The sequence below is a fragment of the Chroicocephalus ridibundus genome, chromosome 2 (genome assembly GCF_963924245.1).
Source record: "Chroicocephalus ridibundus chromosome 2, bChrRid1.1, whole genome shotgun sequence".
Classification (NCBI taxonomy): domain Eukaryota; kingdom Metazoa; phylum Chordata; class Aves; order Charadriiformes; family Laridae; genus Chroicocephalus; species Chroicocephalus ridibundus.
This window is the reverse complement of record NC_086285.1, coordinates 12,169,747-12,190,964: the sequence shown is the minus strand read 5'-3', so window position 1 is coordinate 12,190,964 and position 21,218 is coordinate 12,169,747. Positions and strand designations below refer to the sequence as shown.

The window sequence follows — 21,218 nt, the reverse complement described above, 5'->3', positions numbered from 1 at the left end:
CTTCCCTTCCCTTCCCTTCCCTTCCCTCACAACTAGAAGATGAGATTGGCCTTAATTTTTAAGCATTAAAAGAAATTAGAACCCAATGTGGAAATAATTATAGAACTATTTGCATGCAATTCGGAGGTAACTTGATTAATGCATCTCATCAATTATTTTTTGCTATTTGCATTATGGCAGCAGGTAGCCATCCAGCCACATTTGTGGTAGATGCTGTAAAAGAATAATACATTTCAGGACCTGCGTATGAGCCAGGAGCAGACAGAGGCAAATAGAGGGAGTGGGAGCGGGGAGGTGAAGGGGAAAAAATAAATTGAATTCAACAGGGGAAAAAAAAAAAAGCAGTACATCTTTGCATAAGCGATGTCAGACAAGCATGTTCATCCCATCCCACAGTAGGATTATTTCTTACAGCATATTCATGATTGCTTTGTCTGCTCTGGTTTTAATGTTTCAAATTATGGGGATTCCACCATTTCCTTTGAGAGCCGCTTCCACAGCCTAATGCCGCTCATCCCTTGGAAGCTTTCCCTGATGCGTGTTTTGGCTCCCTTTCTTATTTCCGTCCAATTATTCAAAGTTGTATCCTCTGCTCCCTGCTTTTTTCCCCCCCTTCAACTTCCTCGGTGCTTCCACCTTTCAAATACCCGTGGGCAGCTCTCTGGGCTATCCCTTGGTGTTGCTTAGCAAGCTGAGCAAGCACTCTGGTAAACTCCCCTTATAACTCAGTTCCTCCAGGCAGCTGATTATTTTTGTTGTTTTTTTCTGTGAATGCCTCCTGCTTTTGACTTTTTTTTGCTACATTGGCCATATCCTGACTCCCCACTCCCACAGGCAGAAGAGATGCTGACCCGTTCATCCACAGACATGGTCCTCTTGCTTTTATTACGGTGTCCAGAAGACACACACATCATTTTAGGTGCTTTAGATCAAGGTAATGATGTCTACACAAGAGCTTTTTCTTTTTTCTAAATGTCTTTAGTGCCTTGCTCCCTTCCTAAAGTCATGGTGCTGAGAACATTTTCTAGTATAGACCTGGCTTCGGGCTAAATCTCTGCAAAATTGGATACATCTTTTGCTGTGAGAGAGAGCTAGGAAAGAGATTTTTTATCTAGTCAAGGTCAATTTTATGTGGTCTTAGAAGTTTCACTCAGCTACCGACACCATAAGGTGATCTGTACAGAGCATAGTCTCCAGTATAGTATTGGTAAGTAAAAACACATTTTTTTTCTTTCTTTCATGAAGATACACATGTTCAAATGGGTCATTTTAATTAAAGCATTGTGTATGAAGCTGGTAAGCTGTGTCGACCAGGGCCGCTGTTGGAAAGGCATCACTGACTCGTTTCTTCTCCTGAAAGCAGATGAGACCGTATGCCATGCAACTATCGCCGTGCCTGTCGAAAAGCGTGTCTTGATAGAAAAGCATTCTACAAATCTTGACCATGCTAATTAATCACTGCATCCAAAATATAAATAATATCCTGCTTTTCCTGGAGTCAGGAATATGCCTACCCCTCATTCCAGGGGATGATTAGGATGCAGCCTCTTATCTATAAATCTGACGGGATCCATGAATTAAGACCAGATAGGTCAAATCTCCTGACTTGCTGTTTTTTCGTTGGAATTTCAGCATTTCATCAAAATCATCATGCAAATTTAGATGCCTGAGATTTCATTCCTGGAGCCTGGCCCCTGACACTTTGCATCAGTAAGAAATCTCTCCTCTTGAGATCAGCCTTGGGGGAACAAATGGGCTTTGCAAGGGAGGCTGCCGTGGCCTCCGAGCATCCCCGTGCTGGGGCTTGGCCACTGGAGCCCCAGGCCAAGGTTGCCACAGCCCTCACCCCTGCCTGCGCCCAGCCCCAGGCGCTGGGATGGCCCTGCCGCCCCTCAAACTCCCTCCACAGGAGCCAGCACATCCCCCCGGCAGGGAGTTTGCCGGGGGGGATTCAGCCATTTCCATTGCTGCCAGATGAGCTCCAACCCCAAGCTCTTCCTTTAAAAGCACCCGACGCCTTGTCATGGAAGCGCCAAGAAAATTTCAGGCACAATGATGGAAGTGTTCAAATATTTCTCTTTAGGTCCCTTTATGTAACTTCACAAAAGGAAAAATCTGGGAAGTGGGGCGGCCACCACTGGTGCAGATTCTCTAATGATCAGAAAATGAGTAAAATAATCAGCTCCTATCAGGAGTGGGGAAGGGAAGGTGCAACTTGGAGATATGCAGGACCGAAGGAAGCTGGATCCCCGCAAAGCCTTCCCTCGCCTCCCTCTTGGCCGCTTCCATCATGCTTGAAAAAGCCACTCCTGCAGTAGGCTGATACTTTCAGCCTATTTCATCCCACATAAAACAACAAACAAACAAAACTGGAGTTCTCGGGTAGGAACCCTGGAGCATAGTTGGATTTAATTGCTTTTCATTGTTTAGGTCTTGATGTAATGAATGAGAAAGACCTGGATAATTTTTTTTAACGTCTGTATTTGAAACAAAAGGTACAAATCTTGCCCCTGTGTAGTGCAGCGCTGGGGGAGAGGCGTTTGTACAGCCCCAAACAGCGTGTGTGTCGCCATGCTGCTAAAAGTAATGGCCCTGCTAAAAAAAGGCTAGCAGGTGGCTGCCATCTCCCCGTGCACTGAAGAGCAGCCCAGGAGCGGTTCCTAGAAATCAACACGTATGACAATAAAACAAATAGCACTGTAAAAATAAGGGACTTTGTGTGTTCAAGCCTTGTTTACATCAGTCAACCTCGCCGAAGTATCCCGACCAGTTCTGCCACTGGTCTGGCTGAAGCGATGCTGGCATCGGCCACGATCCGGGCGTAAACAGCTCTCCCGCGTCTGGGGCTGGTAACCAGCGAAAACAGGAGAAACCACCAGCCCTACACACGCTGCAGGAATGGCTCCAGTGTTGACGCCAGGTCAGCACAGCCAGTAATATGATGTAATTTGTTTTTGTTCCACAACATATGAAAAAATTACATTGTTTAGTATAGTCGCAGCCTAAGCTTTATCTTTTGAAGAAACTCCTGCATTCTTCCAGTGACTGAAACAGCAAGCCAAGGTTGCCCTGGGGATGATTACGCCTTTTTCTTTCTGCTGAAGTTGTGTCCCACTAAAAACCTGTTCTACCATTGGGTCTCCCATGGATTTTTGAAAGGATAGGTGCTGTGGTATCTTGCTCCTTCCTTCTTGTGAGAGATTTGAAAAAAAAAAAACCAACACCAAACCCAAACCTAACAAATAAAAAGGAAGAAAATATATACAGGGAGAAAGAGACAGAAAGGAAGACGGTCTTTGTGAAATATATTTGTGGATCTGAAAGGGAGTTTGATTAAATGTTTCTAAAACAGTTCCTTCTTACATTGCAGCAGTGTAAGTAAGAGTACTGGTGGGGCAGTCCTTCTTACCATGTTCTGCAGATATGAGCTTGGTGTCAGTTGGCACAGGCTGGTGCTGAGCATGGACACACCACAGTGTCAGCTCTGTTCTTCTTCATTATATTAAGATTATGCTACTCTCTCATAAAATCATAGCATGGTTTGGGTTGGAAGGGACCTTACTGATCATGTAGTTCCAACCCCCCTGCCATGGGCAGGGACACCTCCCACTAGACCAGGCTGCTCAAAGCCCCATCCAGCCTGGCCTTGAACACCTCCAGGGATGGGGCAGCCACAACTTCTCTGGGCAACCTGTGCCAGTGTCTCACCACCCTCACAGTGAAAAATTTCTTCTTGCTATCTAATCTAAATGTATCTTTTTCCAGTTTGAAGCCATTACTTTTTGTCCTATCACTAGATGCCCTTGTAAAGACTCCCTCCCCAGCTTTCTTGTAGGCCCCCTTCAGGTACTGGAAGGCTGTCGTAAGGTCTCCCTGAAGCCTTCTCTTCTCCAGGCTGAACAACCCCAACTTCATAGCAGAGGTGTTTCAGCCTTCCCATCGTCTTCGTGGCCTCCTCTGGACCCGCCTTCATGGAAACGCACACCCAGGGTTTAGTGCATAGAATTGCCGTGGCTTGTTTGGAATAGAATCATTTAGGTTGGAGAAGACCCGTAAGATTGACTCCAACTGTTACCCTAGCACTGCCAAGTCCACCACTGGCTGAATGCAGAGAACATAGATGAAAACAGGGGTATGCTGGAAGCGGTTCAGCAGGTGGGGAAGGAAAACGGGGTGCAGGGTGTGGGAGCGGGTTCGTCTGCCTGGGACTGAAGTACTGCCGGCCCCAGGCACATTGCTCCTTGCCCCGCTCCTCGGTAGAAGGGGGGCCAGAAGACCAACTTCCAGGGACGGCTGTTGGGATGAAGCAAGATCAGCCCCTTCACCAGCCCTTCCCCGGTCCCGCCGTGCGTGTGGGGTGCGCGGGAACCCGGCGGGGTGGGCGGGGGCGCGCGGGTCGACCCCACTGCGCGCCCGCGGAGCGCCCCGCGCGCGGCCGGCGCTGGGGCGCCCCCTGGGGGCGGGCGGCGGGGCGGCGCGGTCACGTGTCTGTGACAGCGGCGCTGTGCCTGGCCGGCGGCAGTGGCGGCAGCGGCACCGCAGCGCCAGGCGCCGCCGCCAGCCCGAGCCGGGCGGGGAGCAGCGGGCCGGGGCCGGGGCCGGGGCACGGCCAGGCGAGGCGAAGCGAGAGCCGCCGCCGCGGTGCCGGGCGGCGGGGGGTGGGGGGTGGGCCGGGCCGGGCGCGGCGGGGAGCCGATGCGGAGCGATCGCGGGCGGGCGGCGGCAGCAGCAGCAGCAGCAGCAGCAGCGGCGGCGGGAGCAGCCATGGCGGGGCCCCGCTGAAGGAGGCGGCGAAGGAGGAGGAGGAGGAGAGGGGAGGAGAGGAGAAACCTCCGCATTCCCTCCCTCCGCGCCCCGTCCCCCCGCCCGCCTTCCCCCCCTGCATGCCCGGCTGAGACCGCGGGGAGGACTCAGCCAGCCGCCGCGGCCCCGCCGCCTTCCCTCTCCCCGTTCAGCCGCGGACAAAGGGGGAGAGCGGGGCAGCCAGAGGAGGGGAGCGCCCGTCCCCGCCGCGCGAGCATGGCGGACCGCAGCCTGGAGAGCGTGTCCCTGCCGCTGGAGGTGCGGGCCCGGCTGGCCGAGCTGGAGCTGGAGCTCTCCGAAGGTAAAGGGGGGCGGCGGGGCGGGCCCGGCCCTGGCGCGGGCGGCGGTCGGGGCGGGCGGCGGTTGGCGCGGCGGCCCCCGGCCCGCTTCCCCCCTCACGCACACACACCCTCACCCCCTCCCCGCGGCCCTCCCCGGCCGCGGGGCTCCCCTGACGGTCCCCCCCTTTCCCCGCTGGCGGAGGATACCGGCGCGGATGTTTTGTTCTACCTGTGAATTCCCGCTCTGGGCTGCGGCGCGGGCGGGGGGCTCTGGCGGCAGGGCTGGCCGCCCCTGCCTTGCGCCATGTGGGGCTGGGGGGTGTGTGTGTGGAAAAAATCCGTCGGGCCGGCTGCTCGGAGGGGCTCCTGCCCTGCCCGGGCACCGCAGCCCCGCGGAATGGGCCGCGTACCTGCCCGCGGAGACACCCCGCGCTCGCCGTGCCCAGGGACGCGTCGCGGGCTCGGCGCCACGCGTGTGTCGGTTGCAACAAAATACCCCACGATGGGGTCGTTTTGGACAATGCTAGCGACGTGGCTTAGAGAAAACGATCTTTTTTTTTTATTGCGGGTTTTTTTAATTTTTTTTTTAATATCTAATTGAAAGCTTGTGGTGATTTTCGTGGCGTGGTTGATTTTGATGCTGCTCCGGTTCCCGCATCTCGCCGTGGCCGTGGCTGAGCGGCAGCCCCGGCCCGCCCTCCCCAGCCCGGCTCCGGCTCCGGCTCCCTCCCCGCCCCCGTGTGTCCCCGCTCCGGTGGCGGAGCGAGGGGCGGGCGGCGGTGACAGCCCGCCGGCATCGGGGACTGAGCGCCCAGAGTGCCGTCAGCCCTGGAGACGGCTTCAGTGTACCAAATAACGATCTCTTCCTCCCAGAGGAAGAGAGTGGGGAGTATTTATATATACTGGTGCTAGGGTAGGCTGGTCCCTGAAATGCAAGTCTGCTATTAGCTGCCCCCACCCCTTTTTTTTTTAATAAAACCCCCAAATATCAGGGTTCATTCACCACCGAGGGGCTACAGCACTTAACAGAAGGGGCAAATCACCCAGCCCGTCCCAAATTAGTTATTGGAAGTGGTCGATATATTGAGCTGTCTGTCTGTCTTTCTGTCTTTTTGTAACGGTTTGTAAGGGCTCCAAGCCAGAAAGTAAAATGCGCTCGAGCCAGTTCCATCAGCAGGGAGGAGCTGATGTTGACATTGTATTTTCCTTTTAACGCTTTGAGGGTGAAGAGGAGACTGAGCTACCGGGATTGCTTGTGGCTCTCGTTTCTGTGCCTCCCTCGCCCCAAGCGTGCCCTGAAAACCTGAAATAAGGGGGCTTTAATACAATATTGCCTTTCTGTGATGCACTGCCTGTCGATTGGCCCTTATCTGTGGTGGTGAGGGTGGGAGGAAGGACTGTTTATATCGCAGTATACGTAACGTTCTCGCTTCATGCAGAAAATGCTTCTTGGTGTGTATCGCATAATTGTCTACACACCAACGAGACACTAATTAAAACAGCTGTTAGTAAATGCTTGCAGAAGACCAAAATCAAACTGGTATAGACCTTCACTATGAAATATGCTAATTCAGTGTACTAAAGTTGTAATACAGTTTTACGGTGCAGTTTCTGTTGCTGTAAGCATAATCCAAGGAGGATCTGAGGATGTGGGACATGGTTTGCAATTGGACGTCTGTATCTGCACTGCTGTAACTTTCCTGCAGGTAGAGCTGGGATGAATTTAGCCCACCGACAACCTCTTTCCTTCTGTGCCACTGATGTTACACTCAGTAGATGGGATAGCTTGTGTTTTCGGACCCTAAACGAAGGTTGGTTGGAATTGGAAAGCGGGTGGAGAAAGGGTCAGCATCCCAGTTTCAGTGTCTTCCCCCAAATTGCTCTTGATGTGCTCTTAGTTAAGAACATTACAGTGCGCGGTGCCTGAGAAAATGAAATCATTCACTCCTTAAAGCTCCTACCTTTAGGCACCTGTGTTGCAACTCCTTTGGCCTGTTCCCAAAACTAATCCCTACAGATAGTGGGATTGGTAATTTGTACAGTTTTGTTGTGCTGTAGAAGACTGGTCATCCTTTGGCCGTGCTAACTCTGAGTTAAATGGTTTTCAAGGCAGCTTTGTGCATCTTTACACCCTGAACGTGCAGCACTTTACATATGTGCTTAACTTGACCATTATGAGCCAGTCCATTGTCTTCGGTGGAGTACGCTCACCATGATACGCTTTATGCATGTACATAAATATTCACAAGACTGAGCTTTTAACACGTGCCCAGCTCATGACGTGTTAGGGTGTCTCTGCTGCCTTCGTGAAGCAGGAAACTGTTGAAGGCAATAAGCAACCGCATGCTTAAACATGCCTTCGGGTCTCATTGATAACATGGGGAGCTGAGCGACTGCTGTAAATTGTGCCCCTTTTTAAAGTGCTTTCTCGAGTCAGACTTGCTAGGAAAGTGTTTTTCAAATGCTGGATGTCTGAATCGGTTTGTTGTGTTGTTTGTGAGCCTGAGTTTTTCAGTTCTGGCACTGGTGAATGCTGTGGGTCTTGCATCTGCCGCTTGTACCCAAGCAACCCAGTTCTCCGGTGCCAAAACGTGTTATGGACAGTGCAGCTTTAGGAACAGCTTCCGCAAGAAAGCTGCTGCTTTGTGGAAAAGAGAGAAGCCACCGGCAGGATTACTGTAAGATTGTTTTTCTTGACTGTGAGCTAAAGCTGTCTCCTTCCTAGCTCCTGGAAGTGTCGTGTGTGATAGTGTGGGTCCTACCCATGCAATGTGTCTGGACACCTAACATGAAATAGCTGGTGTCCCTGTGACCAGAGAGCTGTGTCACTAGCACAGCGGGCACTCTGCAGATGCTGTAATTACAGTCTTCGCTGGTAGTCATCACACATTTAAATTTGGCCATGGTGTTTTTTTCCCCTCCCCTTGTAGCCAAATCCTGAGTTCCACGTTCATCCATGCGCTAGGCAGCGATGCTGGTAGGAGACCCTCAGGAAGCAGCTGCCACACAGGTAGCACGTGCTTTTTAGATGATAGGGCAAAGTGTCTTTTTGGTTGGGTGTTTTGGTTTTTTTTTGGTGTTTTTTTTTTTTTTTTTTTTTTTTTTTTTTTTTTTTGCAAGCGTTTAGGCAGTTCTGCGCTGCTCCTTGGTGTAGAGGGAGGAGGAGTTTGTCAGGAAGGTGTTTACTTGGTGTTCTGCTCAGACCATGTCTGTGGCAATCCTCACCCCTTGGTTGTTGCGGGCAAGCCACATGCCTTCTACCTCCCCTTTGTTGTGGGCTGGATGGGCTTTTTTTGTTTTAAACATAGTTATTTAAAAGTTACTATGGATGCAAATCCGGGTAACCATTTTAGCTGTTGTTAGTTTCGTTATTATGATTTAAAAGGTGAAGAGCGATCAGAGTCAGAAGTGCTCAGCAGTGTCCTCAGCGCCTGCGTGCTGGTAGCTCGCCCTGCATGGGGACTGGTGACGGAGTACCCAGCACTCTGGTGAGTGCTGAGAATGACGTTCACGTCGATGTGTTGGCATGTAATGTATTGTTCAGCCTAAGGCATTAATAACACGCTTCTTGACTGTGTTTTCACTTCATGTTGGGAGAATGCTTCTGTGCTTCTCAGAACACAGGGGCGCGGCAGCAGTTTTAAATTTTATGAGTATTACAAGTTGTGGAATCATCCTTATCCCACCAGATATTCTGAAGACATTTGTTTTGCTGTGTTCAAGTGAATGTGCCTGATGCTGGCATGTTATATACATGTTTTTTGACACTGTAGTAGTTTCCACTGAGCGTACTAAAGCTTGCATTGCTCAAAACTGTAGCCCTTCTAGGCTGATGCAATCAACATGTCATTCTGCAGTAGTTGTTCTTTAGGGCTGCTTAGAATTTTACGAGGCTTTAGTTTTCTAACGATGTATAAAATTGTACTGGGTGGAAATAGATGAATCATCTTGGTTTTTAGAATAGCTTGGGGGTTGTTAACTGAAGAACTGATTTAATAAAAGCAGGAGTCCTGAAATATGCTGCCTTATTAAAAAAAAGTAATTCCACAACCCTTCCATTCTTAAAAACACTTAAGAATTAAAAAAAAAAGTCCCCCAAATACTTTTCTCATTTTCCCCCCAATTTAAGGGTATACAAGGTTATATTGCCCTTCCAGTTACTTCCTGAACCAAAATTAATTGGGAAAAGATGCTCTATAGTTCTTCCAGTATTTTATCCCAGTGTCAGATAACATAGCAGAAACACTTAAAGAACCACAGACGCCACATGGAAAATGTGAAAACCATTCTGTTCAGAAACTATTCTCCCTGTATTCCATACCATACTCTTCCATTTTAAACATACAAGGCATAGCAGGTTTTGTTGTTGTTTTATTTTCTTTTGAAAGTCCGAACTTTTCTCCAAAGAGTACTTTCAAAAAACTGTCAGCAGATCTTTAATGAGTGGTTACTTATTCCCAAAGGCACTGAACATGCACTCAGCTAACTAATTTGGTCCTCAGCTTTCGTCGTATGGACTGGCTCGATTATATTCGGTAATATTGTTAGAGTTGATTGGGTCATTGTCTGACCAGGTTTATTATTTTATTAGGTGTAAGTTCTGTCTTTTGTTGTCTGCATGTGGTCACTGGGTTGGGGCCAAAGAACTGTAGTTCTCCTCAAGTTATTATTTCTCCATAACATTTGCCAGCTGACTCTTCACCTGTGGAGAGGTTTCAAAGTGTGAAAATTTCAATAACTACTGCACCTCTGTGATTTGGGACGCAAAGTCAGCCTTTTAATTCACTCCTTGAGAGATAGTGCTCTGCTTAGCAAGTGGGTATCACCTGTGCAATGACAAAGTGTTAATACTTTCTGAGTTTAGGTGAGAAATGAGCTAAGAAATTCAATACTTGCATTTGCTTCTTGGTTTTTGAGACGTTAGGGTGCAGTTGGCTGACGTTTTCAGTTCTTTTTCTGGCAAAGAGAGGACTAGTTTACTCAAAATACATAAAGCTGAAATTTTCACGCAAGTTACCTGCAAGATCTGAGGCTTTAAGAAAATATACCAAATGCCATGGGAATTATGATAAAATCAAGAGTGCTGGCAAGAGAACTTTCTTTGTAAGATGAAGCTCGTCTCATCAGCCTGGTTTGTTTCTTGGATGGTCCTCAAGTTGGAGAGGGTCAGTAACGTGGTTATTTTAAAAACAGTTTAAATTCATTCACAAGTTAATAACCATTTGCATTTTAAGGTGCTGGAATTTGAAGTTTGGTTTGTTTTTTTTTTTTAATAAATATCTACCTACTTCACTTTACTGTGCTATTTGGACTTAAGGGCTTTTAATGGGTGATGGTGTGTCGAAAGGATTCTCTGCCACTCGTTCAGTTGAAGTACATTGTAATGCCTTGTAAAACAGACTATGCAAATCTCCAGGATGTTCCCAGAACAGCTGTCCCGAAGGCATGCTGTAAATATACCTTTATTGCCAGTTGATGTTGAGCAGCATTGTTGCCCAAGGGTTACACTTAATAGATCATTCAGATGATCTTTACTGTATTACACAACAGACACACTCGAAAAACTTCTCCCAAGGAAGTGTGAAAATTGCCAGTGGGGTGTCAGTTTTATAGGCAAAACAGGCAGTAAGCGGTGTATTTATAATGAGAACAAGATTCGGAAGGAGCTGCCCTTTGCAGCTTCAGGGTATGTCTGGGTGATGCTGCTGCACGGCGCAGGGAGCAGGAGCCAGCGCTGCTTCCCATTGCCAAACCAGCAGCAGGACGTACACCTATGGATGTGAGTCAACACACTGCTTTTCTCTAGGAGGATATTGACCTGCCGTTGTTATTCCATTATAAGGAATATGCTGTCATTTGTATTCGAATAGTCTTTATTCTAGCAAACCAAACACCCTTTGGTATTGAAGGAACTCACATTTAGCACACCTCTTCCCCTTTGTGTTTAATTTTTCTCAGGGAAAAATATTTTTGTGCTGTATGAAAGGCAGATATAATAAACTAATTTTTGATGCAGCATTTGGATTGGGAGCAGCAGAAAGATCAATGTTTCTCTGAAGGGACATCAATAGACTCCTTTAGGTTTTCATAGCTCAGAATGGATGTTTGTGGTGTGGTATAGAGAATCCTAAATGTACCATAGCTCTTCTATACTTAAAAATGCATTGACTGCATTTTAATTTTTTAAGAGGCTATTTGTATAACGCGTCAAGCAGGACGTATAATTTTTTAAAAATAACTGCTTTAATTCCCCGGCAACTGTCAGACAAGATGACTCACTGCAGTATAAGAATTCACCACAGCACATCACAGATTTGACACAAGCTCTTAATCCCTGTAAAATTATGCATGTATATTCCCCTACCTTCCTGGTGGGTGAGCTTCATTTTTGCCAAACTCCTGATGATCCCATTCTGCCATCTTTCTTCCGCCGCCTCCTTTTTTTCCCCTTTCTTCTGGAGAACCTCCTTGCAGTCAGCCTTCCAGCCATGGGGTCTGGATGCAGCAGACCTTCCCTGGCTTGTTAAGAGCCTTTTCTGCTTGTTAGCAGTGGCCCGTGATTCTCTCCTTGACCATGGTGGTGTGTGGGGCATTTCCAACACATGATTGCTCTCTGCAGGGTTATTTAGGGATAGGACGAGGGGTAATGGTTTTAAGCTGAGAGAGGGGAGATTTAGGTTAGGTATTGGGAAGAAATTCTTTCCTGTGAGGGTGGTGAGACACTGGCACAGGTTGCGCAGAGAAGTTGTGGCTGCCCCATCCCTGGAGGTGTTCAAGGCCAGGCTGGATGGGGCTTTGAGCAGCCTGGTCTAGTGGGAGGTGTCCCTGACCATAGCAGGGGCGTTGGAACTACATGATCTTTAAGGTCCCTTCCAATCTGAACCATTCTGTGAATCTGTTTCTGGTCTTTCCTTGTATTACTAGGGTAAACATACACTAAAAAACTGGAACTGGTTTCATTTAACTCCACTTGGTGGAATGCATCAGGGAATTGCTCATTTTAGGCCTGTGTAAATCAATCAACTGTTTTTTTTCAGTAATCTTAGCTGGGTCTTCTGATTCTAATTGCTCAAAGCAATTCAGCTTGAGAGAGTTGCTGTGAAGACCGTGGCCATGGCTTTGACTGGAGCCTCTGGCTGCAGAAGAGGAGACTTCTGCCCTAAAGCCTTGTGGAGTCCTACCAGAGCAGGCTGTGCACAGTTCTTGAGGACGGATGAAGGCACACCATGGTACTTCTTGTGCCTTTTCTGAGAACAGAGCGGGCTGCAGGTTCTCGGCAGTTTGGTTGGCATAGTCTGTTTGACACATAACCTGCAGTGCTTAGAGCAGTGTTAAATGCCGGGGTGTGGATAATTGTCACATCATTTTACAGACGATGTTAACATTGAAAAGTACATGATGTCTGGTCTCAATGACCTCTTTTTAAGAGCATCGTGTTAAATGGTTAGATGACTAGAGAAAGAAAGAATTCTTACAAAATATCTTGATAACTTGGAAGGGAAGGAAGTGTTTCCTATGACTTTTGAAGGGGCTGATCGATTTCCAAAGACTGAACTGGACCATTAATAATCCATCTTTTAGGATGCTTAAGGTGGTGTTTGCTTTTATGTGTATGGCTGGGTCTGCAGAATGGTGACAGTTGAGGCGAAGAAGGGATTCTTCAAATGTTGTTTGCTTATATGTAAGTAAAAATGGGTATTAGGACCTGCTTTTGGTCCTGTTGTTCTCTGGATCCAGAAATGATACCTCCACACTAATCTTCATTCAAATCTTGGCTTGATGTGTATGTAAGATTAAAATATCAAAAAAAGATCTTGTAAGTCTGGTCTGGTAGGAGCTGTTCAGAAGCCAGGAAAATGTTTCTTAACGAACTTTGTGACAAACACTGAAGTGTAAGTGATGGAGCCTGCTTTTTCGCTGGTAGGCTGGTGGTTGAAAGTCTGCCTAGACTAGCAAAAGTTTAGAGACTTTTGGTTGTCGTAGAGACCCAAATTAAGCGTACTGATACTTTTTTTCCTAGTGTGTGGATGTCCATGTGTCCATAAACAGCCTGGCAAAATAAAAGAGACCCTAGCAACAATCTCTTCACAGAAGGCAGGGCTGGACTGTCCTCTCCGTGTGGCCCCTCCAAATAGACTTCTGCAGAATCAGCTGGATGATTACAGGGCAGTTGCATCTATTACCATTTAATGAGAAAATAGACCAAATTGGTCTTTGGGAATCTAGTATCTCATTATGGAACAGTTCTGAAATTGTACAGAAAGTTTCCTTCTGAAATCCATATTCTTATGATGTCTCATACAGCTACATGCCTTGAGGTCATAGCAAATAATGAAACTTAACCTGTTTTTTTTTTTTTTTTTTGAGGTATTACCCTTAGTCATATTAACTCATATTTTTCATTGTTATAATTGCAAGGAGAATGAGCAAAATCTAGAATTTTGCATGTCATGCCTCTCTTATCCTTGTTGAAAGAAATGTTAATCAAATAACGGGATAATATTTTTCATGAATGCCTGAACAAATAAAATGATGGCATTGTGGTGACATGCAAACACTTCAACTTTGGGAAAGAATCTTAAAATGGAAATTGCGTTTCAAATGGTAGACTTCTGTGACAGACGCCTGAGGATGAACAAACAGCAGTTATCTAGTGAAACAGCAAAATGCAGAAATGTCCCTGTTCTTTCTTGAATGAAGACAATGGCAGACCCCCTCTGCTGAATTCGCTGGAAGAGCCCAGTTTCGTTTGCCGTATTTTTCAGTCTAAAAAAAGCAATACATTGTTTAGAAGATGGTGTAAGTTTTTCTGAGTGGTGTGAAGTGAGGGGTTAACTTTTTTTAGGAAAAAATTAAAAAAATACTGTTGGACTGTGGAGTGATTTTTACTTCTAAGAGGGAAAAAAACAGATTGGCAATACTTTTAATTGGCTCTACTTTTAATCAGGTCCATGTTGTAATGGAGAAAGTTGGTTTGTTGTGTTAAGCAACAACTAGTAGGAATTAAATTTCATTTTTTTCATTTGTTTTTTGATGATGGAAAAAAAAGTATTGCATTTTATGTTTATGAATTTTATGCAGCTAAAGCATTTGACACATTCCAGTCACAAGGTTTTATCTGTGTCTCTTACAAACTCTGACTTCAGTCACGTGAATGAGTATCCATACCACAGACTTGGGAGAATTTGACAACACAGTTCAGAAGACATCTTTTAAGAGTGCCCAAGGGTAGAGACATGGACATTGGGGATTAAAGCAGTCCTAATAAGCTTTGCTAACCAGGAGAAAGCTGGGGAGTTTATTTTGGTTATTTGAGAAACCTTGTGTTGGGGGAGGGGGAGTATTTTCTCATAGTGCAAAGTTATGGCAGCGGTCAAAAACACAAGAAGGTCCAACTCCTAGGAATGGAAATGGGACAAATTCAGATTGGAGACAAGACAGAAAATATTAGTAAGGCTAGAAAAACACTGAAAAACTCGCATAGAAGACTCAACAGCTTTCTAAAGAAAAATAAATCTACCCACTAGTAGACTTGATAGAAGGCTCCTTTCTAAGAAATACTGAATGTAAGAAGTTTGTATATATAGATAGATGTGTAAACCATTGAATCCACCCTTGACCAGAAATATACCAGAAGTGAGGTAAGTACTTTCCTAGTGGCATTTTCTAAATGTTGTAGTCCAGTATTGTGATGCATATTTTCCTGGTAACTTCAAAAAACACCGTAACAGTTGAGAATTTCAGGTTTAGTATGTTTTCAGTAGTTTACTAGTGATGACTTGACATTTACTTGCTGTAGTAATTTGTTTTAAATCAATATTGAACAGTGTAAGATGTGCATACATTACAGTTTGAGAGGATATCAAATGCAGCCGCTGTGATAATACTTGCTTAAATATTGACTACTCATATATTTACCTGTAGCTCAGGGGACTTCTGTATAAGCATGAAGTGGCAGAACAATAACATTTTTAAAAGGTCCCTTAAAATTTATTTTATGTAGCTTGATCATAAGCTTTTATGTGGCTTTATCATATGTGGCTTTTACATAAAGGTATTGTCCTTTTTAATCATTTGGATAAAGAATAAGAAAGCACTTGCTTTCTCTCAAGATTAATCCTCCCTGCAACCTATTTCCTAGTACTTCTAGGAGGTGAGGTCTGTACTCAACAATGAAATGAGGCGCCGTAAGACAGCTAGTGTATTATTTTCCTGCTTTAGTTGTATATTTCCCTTTAATTTCCATACAGTATATCATGGTGTACACATTTAGTTAACAGATTGTGAATATTGTTTCTTTCCTTCCCCTTCAGTGTTTCTTGAATTTTTTATTATTTGTAATTCCATATGTGATTTTAAAGCACCTCGAATCCATGCTTTTTCAGTGTAAGTTGCAGCTAATGAGAAGCCCCTTCCTACTTTGAAGGCAAACCCATCGGAAGGTTTCATCAGGATGGCTGCTCTTTGCTCCGATGCCTGTGCTTTTGCCTCGCTGGCCAGTCGTGGTACCTTGGATTTGCTGTCTGCGTGGTGGTGATAGGTGAAGGGTACAGGAGCAGTGAAAGCGTCTCTGTGCCCTTGTGCTGCCATCAGCAGGTCTGTGAAAACTGTTTTGTTTGTTGGGAGTTTCACAAAGCTGGTATCTTTGACCTCCAGAGGCACCCACTTCTGGAGCACAGTGAAACCCAGAGAGAACATGTTCCTTTGTTTGCAGTGGAAGAAGTAAGGTATTTCCTTTTGCTTAGCCCAGACACTGTTTTTCTTGAGCACAATGATGCCTTGGCTGGTATTGTCTGCTGATAGTACTTCTGAAGAAGATGTGGGCTTCTGGCAAGTCCAGTATTTCTTCTTCAGCTTTGAAGGTCAGCCTCTTCTCTGTGCTGTGTTCCACAAAGGGTGCTGTGCGGCTGAGCGAGGTGCCTGGGGTCACCTTGTGGAAGAGTAAAGAAGCTGTGCAAGGGATGCCTCGAGGCAGAAGTAGGCACAGTGGTGTTACGTTTTATCTTTGACTGCTTTTAGAGACATTTGGTAACTTCCGGTAACCTAGTCCGTACTAGTTTTCCCTCCACAGTCTACTTTTAGAACAACAACTATAGGAATCCTGTGATCTTTCTAGTCAATGCCGGTTTCTCTGTCCTTCTGGGAGGAATCTAGGCTGGTTTGCGCACCAGCTCTTTGGACTGTTCAAGAAATATGCTGCGCTCTTTTCTGTCCTAAAGATCACACAAAGACCACAGCATCTCTGAAGCTTAAGGAATTTCAGTTTGAAGTCCTCTTATTGTATAATGCTGTTTGTCATTCCTAGGTGGTGCTCTGGCTTTGGCTGACCTGCAGAATGCTTTTCTGTCTATTTTGATAGGAAAATATCACCTGCAGTGTTAGGTCTGTTACACATCATTCAAAATGTCAAATTGCTTCAGATGCACTTTGTCTGTTCATGACTGTAATTGGTTACTTCTGGTAAATAATAAATGTAGTTTCAGATTTAACTTCCTTTATGAGCCATTCTGCTTCAGGATATACTAGAAATAACTCCAGGCCTCATCTTGTTCCTCTGTACTTTTTTAGGACTCAAGCAAATTGAATATCTAGGACTACGTTAGACTGAAATTGGGAAGAAAGAAGCCAACTCTAGATAAGAGTTGGCTTTTCTAACATGAACAGCTTCGTGATCTGAATTTTACACAGGCTTTTTACTTCTGTCATAAATCTGCTCTAATTCAGACGCCCAAAAAAGTCTCCCCTGACTTCTCCCTAGATACAAGGTTGTTTTGCTAGTGAAGGCCTTGTGAAAAGTAATGGTTTTGAAAGTGGTAGCTGATAGATGCTACCTGGCTGTCTTATTTAAGTAATAATAAAAAACGTTATGTATGCTTCTTCATCAAAAATTGCTCAGGTGGGTATGTTAGGGTTAAGAGAGAGAGAATAAAGCCTCTAAGTAACCATATCCTTCGGAAATACTGTGGCATCTGTTTTTCTCCAGGCTCCTTTTGAAAATATTATATGACTGTTGTCATGGCATGGGTCACCCCCCTCATGGGTTTCTGCATTCCACCCCTGAGCCCAGCAAGGACGATAGAGCAGCCACATCTCCCTGGGCTGGGCTCCTATGAGTGTACAGTAGGAATTACAATAACATTACAATAGGAATTACAGTTGAGGGGGTGATTGAAGTCTCGCCAAAACAGAAGTATGGGAGTCCTCTCAATGTAAAAGCTGAAGCTTCATTTCCAGGGGCTTAAATAAGGAAGGAGTATAAGTTTTGCCAAAATATATTCTTGTATTTATTTTTTCACTCGGAATGAAGTCCAGTTCACCTAAAAATAAATGGCAAAAACTATGTTGGCATCAGGACCGCACTACTGGTTCTACTTCCACTTAAAGCTAAGTCTGCGAACATTCAGAAACAATCCCTGATATTTAAGGATCTATGCCAGAGTGTCTGGTAGAAAGAAACAGATACATTTTCTTCTCATCTTCTCTTTGTGTCTCATTGTTGCTGGTACTAAGAGAACATTTTGCGTTTTCAGACAGAGACTTTACATATATGGCACAAGAGGCTGAGATGTACTCCCAGTGGAAAGACATGGACTCCATTCAGGACTGGGTAACCAGTCCATATTTAGAGAAGTTGTTACCAACTTGCTGGAAGCAACTAGTGATCACAGAAGCTCTGTAGCATTTCTGGCCCTTTGTGAAAGGTAACACATGGTCTGTATCACCTGATACACCAGCCTGTGTTCCTTTTGTGTTCATTTTTTCCTTCTCCTCACCTCTCTCTCTCTCTTTTGTTCCCCATTGTTTCATTGTAAACTCTGACCTTTGGGGCTTCTCTCCAAAGGCATCTGGCCCTGGTATGGCAGGTCAGGGTCAGCCCGCCATCCTGCCCCATGAATGTTCTTTGGTCATCTGGCTTTCCACCAGTCCTCTTAAATGGCAGACTTGCGTGCAGGGTCATAATGTAGATAATTCATGTGATGCCTTCTTTAGCAATAGCTTCTTTTTTTCACATGTGCAAGAGTGCTCACGAGACACGTCAGGACCAATGTGCTGAAAATTGATATTTTTTATTCTTAAATTGATTTAAAACAAATTCTTGTCTTAGAGTAACGAACTTGTGAACTACTGAAACTCAAAGACTGCAGAGACACCAGCTGAGGTGTGTGTGTTGTGCTAATCATGCTTGATGTTTGCTTTTTTGGTTATTGCTGTTTACTTCTACTTTATCGTATTTGCTTAGAGCTAGATTAGGATATTCTCCATGCAGTGTGAGGTATTTATAGAGAAATGTGCACCTTAAATGTCTTGAAATCTGATCTGGAGATAAGTCATGACATTTATTTTCCGTCTAGAAATGTGTTTCTCTCAATAACACCCCCATTCAGTATGTTGTTTTTTGTTTTTTTTTTTTTTTTTTAAATTCATGTGAAACCCACACTAAGCAAAAATAGAGTTTATAGAGCCTAAAATTATAAAGGAACTACTTGCAAAGAGACAGCAATGCTGTCTACGTGATGAAAGCCATTTAAATTGTTCAGGCGTAAAGCATGGATTAGAAACTGTATCTTGAAATCATCTTTGCATATTTATGAGTACACCTGTTCTGTAGCCAGTGGGAAGTGCTGAGATTCCTCCTGCCCTCTGCCACACTTAGCGGGGTGAAGAAAAACGAGATCGTCTGTCAGTTTAAGTCTCTCAAATCCAAAGTGGAGCATTATCTGCCTAATAGCCTACTACCAGCGAAGGATCCTGTTTGTGTTCAGCAGGGCTGCGTTCATGTGACTGTCGGTGGCTGAATTACTGCTCTCCGTTCTATATAAAGATTCCTTCCCCCACCCTGCCCCTCCCCGGCACTCTCATTTAGCGCCATGTGCAGCATGGCTATAAAACATCCCTGAAATACTGAAGTGTGTCTCCTTTCACGCTTGTACATGGAAAAGAAGAAACAAATAGAGGGCTGCTTTCTTGGCTTATATTAACTTTTAGCTCTGTTGGGTTCTGTGCCAGCTGAGGCTGAGTCATGTTACTTGCACGTATTTTTGGGCATGGCCTATATTCAGGGGAAAAGTTGGGGGGCTGTATGACTGCTATATCCTTGGGGGGGTTGTGTGACTGCTATATCCTGCACCCCTTCTTTGCTCAGTGCAAGCCTTACGCTCAGTTTAGACTTTGGTGTTGAGTACCCACAAAATACAACTCCCTGGGGAGCCCAGCTTGCAGCAACAGTGCAGAGGGTGCTACATGATGTGGGATAAAGCTGGCTTTGGAAAGTGCTACCCAGTGTCCCTGCTGCCCTGCTATTGTTTGCAGGTGGGTCATGATTCAGTGATGCCTGGGTTTGCAAACAAGAGAACAAAACCAAAAGAAAAAAGAAGAGGAAGAAAATCTTGTGGATTTTTTTCTTTTCTTTTTTTTTTTTTTCCCCCTGAGGGAATTTCTTTTTGTAGTTTTTCAAAGTTGGATCAATTCATCAATTTGCTACATAGTGCAACTTCGCAAAAAAACCAGCACCCTCCTGAGAACATGGATCTGAACAGCGTGGATGGAGGAAAAGGTGGATGCATTGGGAAGGGACATGTGTGGAAACATCTTAATCTGGTTTTGCTGCTGAATAAAATATTTTCTATAACTACACTGTCTGAATATAAGGAAAGCCTTTTTTTTTGTACTGTGAGGCACTGGTACAGGTTGCCTAGGGAGGTTGTGGCCTCCTTGGAGATACTCAAAAGCCATCTGGACATGGTAATGGGCAACATGTTCTAGGTGGCCCTGTTGAGAAGGGTGGTTGGACAAGATGTTGGACAAGCTCTAGGAGCTCTTCCAGCTCAACCATTATGTAATACTCCCTTAAATTTCCACTCTTTCACTAACATGTAATTTTGCACTTCCCAGTATGTTTCTCCTGGATTTCACACTGTGTGGGGTTCTTGGAATGACGTGCTCAGCCTCTCCTGTGCCATGTTCGTACCTGCTGTCAGTGGCTCCTCAGCTGAGATCTTGTGTAACACCAAGTTTTTAAATTTTGGTTGTAATTATGCCATGTGCACATTAATGATAGTCAACAAAAATACGCAACATGGAAGGTGAAGCACAATGCATTAAACATATGTATGATTTTGAAACTGCTTCGCTTAATGTTACTGTTTTTTCTGGGCAAAACTTGACAATCACAGTAAATTTACATCTTAGGTAAATGATCTAGAATTCAAGTGTGGGTAAGGTTGCTTGTGATTATTTTAATACTGTCATTATGATCATCACTCAGGTGTCAATTAAACAATTCCTGTTTGGTTTTTTTTCTGTATGATACAAGTATATGCCTGTTTATATCTGGAAAGGTAATTCCTTTGGTTCTCTCAGGAGCAGGGAAATTAACAGAACTGAATGGCTTTGAAAATTAGTTCGTTTGATTACTTACTAACACCAGTTTTCAATATGAAAATATCTTGAATGCTGATGAGATTTTTTATTGAAACCTGTTTTGAGAGTTGCTTGCAGCTGTAATCATGCACTTAAGTATTGCCTATTTTTTCAAAGTTTATAATGCAAAACAATAATGCAATAATAAATCCTCCTGGCTGAGCTGGAAAGCAGTCGCCAGATACCTTGGCATTGTAGAACCACCCACAGTAAGATCTTCCTATGAAAGCTGTTTGGTGGCTGTGGTCCACAGTTCAGTGTTTGGCGTCATGCTATCAATTCTTTCCCAGCCACCACCCTTTCTTTTCCTTTCTATAAAAAGGGAAGCTGGACTGTATTTTCTGGGATATGAACACAGCTTTTAAATATGGAAGAACTTCCACATCCACATCGTTTCCTGACTATTCAGTGAGCAGCTGGACATAGCTTTTGCAAGAGAAAGTTATGTGGGGTATGGTCCAAATTCAGCAAAGCATTTTAAGCATGTGCTTCAGTCTCATTGATATCACCACTCTAACTTAAACCAAATTGTCACACATGGAGGCAGCATATCTGCCTTCTGCATGGAAAAACCAAATCTTTGGCATCTTCATTGCGTGCTTAAAAAAGAGAGTCAGTGTTAATCAAGGGATCAGCAGTCTTTCTTTTGAATTACTGTGTGAAAGGTTAGGGATCTTAAAAGCATTTTTTTCTAAAGTCATGCTCCACTATATA

At 44.8% G+C, this 21,218-nt stretch overlaps 1 protein-coding gene across 4 annotated transcripts in view; it reads left to right on the top strand.

Moving 5' to 3' along the window:
* The first annotated feature begins 4,589 nt into the window (after window positions 1-4,589).
* The window catches only part of DIP2C (disco interacting protein 2 homolog C), a 325,831-nt gene continuing 309,202 nt past the window's right edge, over window positions 4,590-21,218 (top strand). For 2 of the 4 annotated variants that reach the window (XM_063324438.1, XM_063324436.1), the window contains exon 1: window positions 4,592-5,104. In XM_063324438.1, the coding sequence (XP_063180508.1) occupies window positions 5,020-5,104 (85 nt within the window). In that variant the 5' untranslated portion in view covers window positions 4,592-5,019. Of the gene's footprint in view, window positions 5,105-21,218 lie in introns of all 4 variants that reach the window. The other 2 variants (XM_063324435.1, XM_063324439.1) reach the window with 2 other exon arrangements.